The 9,678-nt window shown below is 46.8% G+C and overlaps 1 protein-coding gene across 1 annotated transcript in view; it reads right to left on the bottom strand.

Moving 5' to 3' along the window:
- Positions 1–2,006: 2,006 nt before the first annotated feature.
- The window catches only part of LOC117876689 (zinc finger protein 436-like), a 21,673-nt gene continuing 14,001 nt past the window's right edge, over positions 2,007–9,678 (bottom strand). Inside the window, 2 exon segments of the mRNA XM_034769027.1 lie at positions 2,007–2,905; positions 7,116–7,217. Of these exon segments, the coding sequence (XP_034624918.1) occupies positions 2,273–2,905; positions 7,116–7,217 (735 nt within the window). The 3' untranslated portion in view covers positions 2,007–2,272.

Genomic DNA, 9,678 nt, shown 5'->3' on the forward strand with positions numbered 1-9,678 from the left:
TTCAGTCACCATAGAGACTTGCAGGGTAGACATGAATTTCTAATGTAAAAATGCTTTTGTGGGGGGCTCCTTCCTCCACCATATAGAAGCAAAAGAAGGCACAAGCCCAATTATTTTTCTTTGCAGGTCACCTGTAGAGGAGTTTCCCTAAATGCCTCACCTTGGGGTCCCAATCCTGGCTGCAGAAGCAAGAGGAAGAGAGTCATGTGTAGCTCACCAAAAATGGAGCAACAGGGTCTGACGTATACTCAAATGCACACACTACTTGTCATTTGCACTTCTACTCTCTCCTGCCCTGCCTTTACCCATACTGTTCCCTCTGCCCAGGGAGACTGACTTCTGGCATAGAGCAAAGTTCTTTACTTTTATTTTTTTAATGAAAGCTTATCAGCCCTGAGGGGACTGCAGGGCTAATCAGCAGTGTCTTCCACACAGGATGCAAATGAGTGTCCATAATAATACCTTATTTGTCCACAGCACCTTCCGTCTGAGGAGCTCAAAAGTGCTTTACAAAAAAATGAATTAATCTGCACAACACACTGAGAAGTAGGTCAATATTAACCCCGTTTAACAGATGGGGAAACTGAGAGCCAGAGTTGAAGTGAGCTTCCCAAGGCCAATGGCAAATCAGTGTCAGACCCTAGCTCCCAAGTCTGTGTTTTAATCACTGGGCCATGCTGTATCTCTAGGGAGGTCTAGAAAGACTATACTTAAATGCAGCTTCTGTAAAGCAAGGACTGGCTGTGTAAATGGCCATTTAAGGAAAAGACTTCAGTGGGAGTTTGTGCTCAATATAAAGCTTCCAACAGTTTCCCTGGAGGGTTCTTTCATGTGGTGGCGTCTTGAACCATGCTCTGAAGTTGCCTTGCTAACACAGCAATCACAAAGAAGTGGATGGGGACGAGAAACAGTGTGCAATGAGATCTTGGGTGTGTACAGGACTCTTTGGACAGGTAAGGGGCTTCAGGGAGCTTGACCTGATCCAGCAGAGTACAGGAACTAGTCTGAACAGGCTGCCTGATCAATGACTGGTGCACCGTGAGAGAGGAGCAGAGGGCAGTGTACACTGTGGAGGCTATTACACTGGTGCTTGCTGCCGACACTTACACTGTATTGATGGAGACTGGCACAGTGGCAGATGCCATGGCATTAGCCTTGCTCAGGCCAAGTGCAATCCAAATGTCTGCGTGAATTGTTGGGAGCAATTTTATTTGTGAAGGCATGGTGTGCTACAGGAGCGCCGGGGATCCAAAGAGGGGCAGGGATGCCAAATTTCTATAGGGTAGACAAAGCTCGAGCAGGCAGGATCTTCTGATAATCCCAGAGTTCTCCTTTGAAAGCTTGGTGTTAAGTCTTGGGTCAAGTGCAGGGAACACATTTCTATGTCAGGTTAACTACTGAGACTTGGAAGCACATTTATCAAAGCAGACATTTTCAAAAGCGTTCTCTTCTAATACTGGATGCTTAACCTGTGACACCCAGTGCCTGAGTTTCAGAGGTGCTGAGCTCCTCCATTGACTTGCAGTTGTTAGGGTCCAGCACCTCTGAAAATCATCTTCTGGGTGTCTTGAGCTGGGCACTCAAAATCCAAGGTAATTTTGGGAAATCTGGGTCTACACATCTCAGCTGCATGATGTGACTCCGTTTAATCTCATCCCTCCCCACAGCCTCCAAAATGATCACTCCCACCATTGCCTGCCTCCCACCCACCAGCTCATTGATTCCTGACTAGTTCATCTCCTTTTCACACACACCCTTACTTCACTGCCCAGCCCTGCTCCCCCACCCCAGTCCCACAAGGCCCTGTGTCCAGCAGCCGGTTGCTATGTGGGATGCAGTCTCTGGTGCTGTCTGAACTGTGGCTGGTATCGGAAGCTCTCCCTGCACTTGGTGCACCGGAAGGGTTTCTCTCCCCGGTGGATGCTTTGGTGGCTGCGAAGGGTGGCATTCCGACTGAACGCCACCCTTCCCACACTCGGCACAGCTGCAGTGCTTCTCCCCAGCATGGCTCCTCTGGTGACCGTGGAGGTTGGAGCGCTGGATGAAGTGCTGCCCGCAGTCAGCGCACTGCTAGGGTCTCTCCCCAGTATGGGTTCTCCGATGCTTGACGAGGTGCGAGCTCATCCCAAAGTTCTTCCTGCAGATGGTGCAGGGGTAGGATCTCTCCCCTGTGTGGGTCCTGCGATGCTGGAGGAGGTTGGAGCTGTGGCGGAAGCCTTTCCTGCAGTCCGGACATTTGTAGGGTCTCTCTCCCGTGTGGGTGATCTGGTGTCTAACCAGGGTCAAGGTCTGAGTGAAGGTTTTCCCGCACTCGGCAGTCTGGTAGGGCATCTTCTCTGCCCTGTGGCCAATCAGTCCAGAGTGCTCTCTGACGCTTTTCCTGTAGCTGGTGCATTGGTAGGGTCTCTCTCTGGTGTGCAGTCACTGCTGGGTGATGAGGATGGAGCTGATGATGAACCCTTTGGTAGGGCTTATCTCCCATGTGAGTCCTCTGGTGTTTGACCAGGTCCGAGCTCTGCCGGAAACATTTCCCACACTCAGAAGACAGATAGGGCTTCTCTCCTGTGTGGATCTGCTGATGTTTCACCAGGTCTGAGGTCTTCCTGCACTGAGGGCATTTATAGGGCCTCTCCCCAGTGTGGGTCCTCTGATATTTAATAAGGTCTGCGCTCCGGCCAAAGCTCTTCCCACACTCCATACTGCTATAGGGTCTCTCCCCCACATGGATTCTCTAGTGGTTAATAAGGTTGGAGTGGACGCTGAAGCTCTTCCCACACTCCAGGCATTTGTAGGGGCTCTCACCCGTGTGAGTTCTCTGATGCAGAATGAGCTCAGCACTCCGGAGGAAGCTCTTCCCACTCTCTGCACATTTGTAAGGTCCGTCCCCCGTGTGGGTTCTCTGATGCTGGATAAGTTGTGAGCCACAAGTGAAGCTTTTCCTGCACTCAGTACACGTGTTTGATTTCTCTCTCACCTGGGTTCTGCCATGGACAGTGAAGCCTTTGGGTCTCCTGCAGTGTTTTGGAGATATTGTATCTTGTCTCTTCTCTCCAGAGTTTTTCTGACCTGTGCTGACCCAGACAATTTCTTCCCGGGTCAGAACTCAGGGAATCATTCCTGTTAGAGCTTCCCAATAACAGCCCAAGTGATCTCTCAGAGGCTTCCTGCTGAGGATTTTGCACCTCATTTCCACTCATCATCCCATCATCTGCTGGAAAGAAGGAAAATTCAGACATGATTCATGTCCTTTATTAGACAGAATGAAAACTTTGGGAAGGGAAATTGCAAAGGGCTCAGGGTTGTTGGTTTTTTTATTTGTAAAAAGCGTTGATAAGCTTGAAAATCAGGATATGAATCCCACAAAACTCTTTCCCAGAGGCAGAAACAAGGACTTGGTGGGTGCATTTTCCAAAGATCTGCTCTGCCTTTGCTAATTCACTCCCCATATGAAATTAACAGGATCACTCATAGAGCAGTAGCACTAACTCATTAGATATGTTAAATTCACTTCATCCTGTCACAGCACAGCACTAGGGTTTGACGATAGATCAAATGGGAGCTGACTAAAGAGGTTGGGGTAAAGGAGGAAAATGTGGGAAGGTGAAAGGGAGGCAACCTGTGAGAAGGAGAGGAGAGAGTGGAGAGCAAGAAAGCAGGAAATGAACAAAAGAAAAAAGGGGACACCACATGGGGAGGTGGGAGAGAAATTTAAGTAATTGCACACAGATCAGAAAAAGACAGACAGGACAGGATAGGGTCAAGAAAAAGGACCAAAGAAAGGAGGGGATAAGAGAAAATTGAAAATGTGGGAAAAAGAGAAGAGACAAAAGAGAAAATAAAAAGGAGAGAAATTCAGGGATGTACTGGAGGAGAAGTTGGAGGACCAGTGATTGTACAAGGGGAGGGAGGATCAGACAGTGTGCATGGGAGGGAAAGGACCATGTGCCAGGCATAGCATACATTATGCACAAGAGGAGTGGACAGTTTCTCTGTGTTCCCTGTCCCCACATTCAGACACCTGGATCAGTTCTATCCTCAGATACTTTACTGGGAGTTGTGCCCATGTATCCGAGGGTAGATTAAGGCACTAGGAGTTTGAAGCCTTTTTAATTTCAACTTTCTTTTATTAAACATTTTAAAGGAATGGGTAAAAGAAACAATTTAGGGTGGGATTTTCAGAAGCACTTATAGCTACCTAACTCTACTCCCACTGAATCCAATGGACATTTTACCAGTGACTACAATGCTAAGCACTTTTGAAAAATCCTTAAATGGTTACTAAATACAAATGCTAAATGTAATGCATTATTAAAGACTACTGTTAGTGCAACATTAAGGTTAGAATTTAAACGCAGACATCAGGAAATATAAATGCCAAGGTTCTCATAGCTATCTCTAACCCATGCACGCTGCATGTACAATATGTTAAGGTTATATTTAACCATCTAACATTTAACCATCTAACTAGAAATCAAAAATATTGTGTCAATCAGCCTTGCAAAACTATCATGAAAATGTTATCAGGCCATGCACAAAATCTTGCCCTTCATAGAATCATAGAATATCAGGGTTGGAAGGGACCTCAGGAGGTCATCTAGTCCAACCCCCTGCTCAAAGCAGGACCAATTCCCAACTAAATCATCCCAGCCAGGGCTTTGTCAAGCCTGACCTTAAAAACCTCAAAGGAAGGAGATTCCACCATCACCCTAGGTAACCCATTCCAGTGCTTCACCACCCTCCTAGTAAAAAAGTTTTTCCTAATATCCAACCTAAACCTCCCCCACTGCAACTTGAGACCATTACTCCTTGTTCTGTCATCAGGTACCACTGAGAACAGTCTAGATCCATCCTCTTTGGAACCCCCTTTCAGGTAGTTGAAAGCAGCTATCAAATCCCCCCTCATTCTTCTCTTCTGCAGACTAAACAATCCCCAGTTCCCTCAGCCTCTCTTCACAAGTCATGTGCTCCAGCCCCCTAATCATTCTTGTTGCCCTCCGCTGGACTCTTTCCAATTTTTCCACATCCTTCTTGTAGTGTGGGGCCCAAAACTGGGCACAGTACTCCAGATGAGGCCTCACCAATGTCGAATAGAGGGGAATGATCACGTCCCTCAATCTGCTGGCAATGCCCCTACTTATACAGCCCAAAATACCATTAGCCTTCTTGGCAACAAGGGCACACTGTTGACTCATATCCAGCTTCTCGTCCACTGTAACCCCTAGGTCCTTTTCTTCTTTTATCATGAGGATGAAATAAATAAAGGTATTTGACTTGACCATCAAAACGTTAAAAAATACAATGACTCATCTTAGCTGAATAGAATTTTGCAAAGCTGACTTGCAAAGTGGCAGGGCTGGTATATGAAAAGAATGTGAGGTATCTGGGGCACAGATTGTCTTTTTTTTATTACGTGTAGAACAGATTACCAAGAGATGTGGTGAATTCTCTATTACTTAGATTCTTTAAATTGAGGTTTGGAAATCTTTCTAAGAGAGATGCTTCAATTAAATCACAAGTCACTGGGCTAGATGCAAAAACTGAAATTCTATTGCCTGCTTTATACAGGATCAGACTACAGGATCATAACGGCCCCTGTTAGCCTTACAATTGAGGAATCTAGGTGAGATGTAAATGTTTAATTTATTCCTTACCTGTGCATGAGGGTTGGCTATTTGGGACACACAGCTCTTCCCCCGTTCCATCTGAGATTAAAAGTCCATCTTCGGAATAGGGAATCCTGCTAACAGAAAGCAATAAGAAAGTATGAGTATGGCGGTTAGTTAAATGTTTAGTATAACGATAGTTGCATGATTTGAAACCCCAAGGGGAGACTAGAGAAGGGAAGTAGCCAGTTCCTGGGTCCACTCAGAGCAATCAAAGGCTCCTTCTCCTCACAGCTCTTCAGAAGCCCCTCATTTGTTTGTCTCCTACCATCATCTTCCCTTCACTGATCTGGTCACAATGGCACCCCTGGATCCAGGGAGGTATTTATATTGTGGAATTCATGGTCCTGTTTGAACACTAACAAATATATGGTTTAGGTATCAGTGATCCTCTTATCCTCCCCCAACTCATGCTAGGACAGGCCCTTAGTGGAGAGGCAGGGCAATGGGAAATGGGGGTTTGCTCTCTTCCTGGTGCCGCATCCCAACATAGCAGCAGCTGGGACACTTACAGCCTTGCAACGTACACCTGTCCCAGTCCCCTGACATCAGAGAGATTCTTTGGACCAGATCCTAGTCCTTGCTGTGGCAGTTTTGGATTAACTGGCTACATGAGTATTCTCCCAGAGGGAGGGAATCCCAAGGTGAGATAGGACCCGCACAGTGGCTTGTATGTCACTGCCTCCCAAGGCCCTACATTGGGAGTAGGGATTGTATCTATGTCCAGCTAATCCTCATGTGCTGTTGCCAGCCAGTGCAACTAAGGCTTGGTCTACACTAGGAACTTATGTTGGTATAACTATGTTGCTTAGGGGTGTGGAAAATCTGCACCCCTGAGCAGAGACACTGACTTTCTGTTTTCCCGGGGGTTCTCGACCCCCCCCCCCACTCCACCCTTTCCTGCCCTCGCTCCTCTTCCTGCATGCCGCTGAACACTTGATGGTGGTGGGCAAGAGGTGCTGGGAGAAAGAGGGAGGAGCTGATTGGCAGGGCCACCGGCTGGCGGGAGGGTTGGGGTGGGAGGGGAGGACCTGATCTGCGGGGCTGCCAGTGGGTGCTGAGCACCCCCTTTTTTTTTTCCAGAGCACGTAAGGAGTTGGTGCCTATGCCCCGAGTGATGCAGTTATACTGACCTAACTGCTGGCATAGACAGTTCTATGTTGACAGGAGGGCTATCATGTCTCGGGGAAGCTCTCCCATCAGTGTAGGCAGCATCTTCACTAAGTGCTGCAGCACCGGTGCAGCTGTGCCACTGCAGCCCTGTCAGTGTAGACAAGCCCCTGGAGTAACCTGGAGGATGCTATAAGCTACACTTCAGGCTGAGGCTCAGGGAGGTGTAAAGGCAGCTTACACTGCTGCTCCAGGGGCACTGGGCATCAAATAGCCAGACCTGAAGATCTGGCCCCTTGTCTGCATTCAAGAAACAGCAGAGTCAACTACACCCCAGCTCACCTGGAAGGCAGGTGTAAGGAGCAATGCCACCATCTGCTGCTCTCTGCTATTCCCCGCCAGACATCCTGGGCGCAGGCTGACCTCTGGGAGAGGCTGGCTACACTGGAGGAGGAGAGGAGAGAAAAGGTGGCAGCATGGGGAGTCCAAAGGCTGGGCCAGGAGCGTGGCTCATGGTGTCAGGTGGGACAACAAACTGAGGAACAAGATGGGAGGTTAGTGAGGGGGCTGAGGTGAAAGAAGCAGCTATCTTGTTCGAGGAGTCAAAGCTGCGAGGAGAAGCCATACAGCAGGGTCCGGGGCTGCAGTTACTATGGCAACATAAGCAGAGAAATTCAGCAGGTGTCAGTGAGCGGGCCTGAGCCTGCAGAAGCCCGGATGCTCCTGAACAGCTCTGATCCCCTCTGCTGGTGCCTGCCTGGGCAGGGAAGGTGATGTAGGGCTGGCTGGGGGAGTCCTGGTAGAGGATAATCAGTGGGGCCAATCGTCTCTTGAAGTGCCACTCCTTTACTCTAATCCAATGCTCTAACCCTGGGGTAGGCAACCAATGGCAAACGTGCTGCAGGCGGCACGCGAGCTGATTTTCAGTGGCACTCACGCTGCCCGGATCCTGGCCATCGGTCCGGGGGGCTCTGCATTTTAATTTAATTTTAAATGAAGCTTCTTAAACATTTAAAAAACCTTATTTACTTTACATACAATGGTTTAGTTATATATTATAGACTTATTATAGAAAGAGACCTTCTAAAAAGGTTAACATGTATTACCAGCACATGAAACCTTAAATGACAGTGAATAAATGAAGATTCGGCATACCACTTCTGAAAGGTTGCCGACCCCTGCTCTAACGCTTAGGGTACACTCCCTTCCCTGGGATGGCACGAATCTTCCTGGCAAATATTGTTGTGGAAACTACACTCCTGTATTGCAAGGGGGGAAGGAGCATTCTCTTATCCCCTTTTCACATCTCCATAACCACTCTCCAATCTGCTGTTCAGAGCATTTGTGTGCTCCGAATCCTGTGCAGCATGCCCTGCCTCCTCTCTCTCCTCCTTTATATTCCTGCTTTACTAGAGCTCATGGGCTGCAGCTTCTGGCAAGGAAGAGCACAGCACACCTCCTGGGAGGAGCAGGGGATTGGCCCAGTTTACCTCAACGTGCAGCTCCAGTGAAAACTTCCTGTCAGAGCAGTAAAGCTGGGGTGCACTGAATCCAATGGGAACCTTTCCCCAGCTTCTGGATTGGGGATTTTGAGCTACACTTTGGTTGGTGACAGCTTGAGGCATGCAGAAATCCTCCAACAAGGGCCATATTTCTGTAGTTTAATGTACTCATCCTGCACACGCCCACATTGCATATTATTTCAAAGCTTATTTTATGTATGTTTAGATGGAGTATGATGTGGAGCTGCCAAGTGGTTCTGTAAGCCTGCAGGCGAGGTGTAACAATGGCATCCAAAATGAGAAAGTGTCATGTTTTGGCACAATTTCAGAAAAACTGCAACATAACAACACCTCACTGTGGTGATTATTGGTCATAGCTACCAAATGACAATGTATTGAACTATTTTGATTGGTTTTGCATGAGCAAGTTTTTTCCCCCCAGAAAAGTTTAAGCTGTTTATCATGTGGCAAAAATGGCAAATAGCAACATTTTGCAATGTACTAACATGAAGTGTCCTCACATTGCATATGCTTAATTGTCAAAAGATCTCACAAGTGATTAGAATAGTTTTTTTACATTTTCAATTGAAATTTGCTGACCAGATCAGTCTCACCCTGAAGATTGTGCACCAGTAGCAGTAGTGAGCTCGTAGTTTGTACCGGCTAGTGGGTAGACAGAAATGTACATGAATTCCTACTGTTAATATTTACCCATTTTTAAGCTTTTGTTGTACATGTACCATGAAGTCTGCCCAGTAAAAGGTTTAAATTTGTAATTGCCTATGCATGCAGTAATAGCCGTGGAAATATTCTAGAAAGTAGCTTTTTAATTCAGTGACACTTATGCACAGGTCAATATTAGTGATAGAGATGACAATACATAGTTTCATATTGGGTTTCAGTCAAAGTGCTCACTAAGCAAAAATGGCAATTTTGATACTAACATACGGATTTCATTTATATCTAATTTAGAACAAGTCTGTATATTTGTACAAAATGAAAAGTGGGAGTAGTGGTTGTGGTAAAGCTAACAATATGTGTTGGGAATTTTACTTCTAGAGGGGTATTACAGTATATGAAGACATGGAGGATACAAGCCCCTTATAGCTTACATCAAAGAGAAAAAGACTCTCCACAAACTCATTTGTCAAGAAAATTAAAAGAATGCAAAACTGTCCAAAGCCACCAGTGCTGGACAGAATTGGTCCCGTTGCATTGTTTGCCTGAGAAAAACACACAGGACAAGAAACTTCATAAAACAGAAACATTTGAGAGAGCAACCAATCTAATGGAGGCACCACTTCAAAAAGGAGATGATGACATGTTGCGTAGGGTTACCATACTTAACAAATAAAAAAAGAGGACCCTCCATGGGGTCCTGGCCCCGCCCATTTCCCACCCCC

Source organism: Trachemys scripta, chromosome 1 (assembly GCF_013100865.1).
Source record: "Trachemys scripta elegans isolate TJP31775 chromosome 1, CAS_Tse_1.0, whole genome shotgun sequence".
NCBI classification, from domain to species: domain Eukaryota; kingdom Metazoa; phylum Chordata; order Testudines; family Emydidae; genus Trachemys; species Trachemys scripta.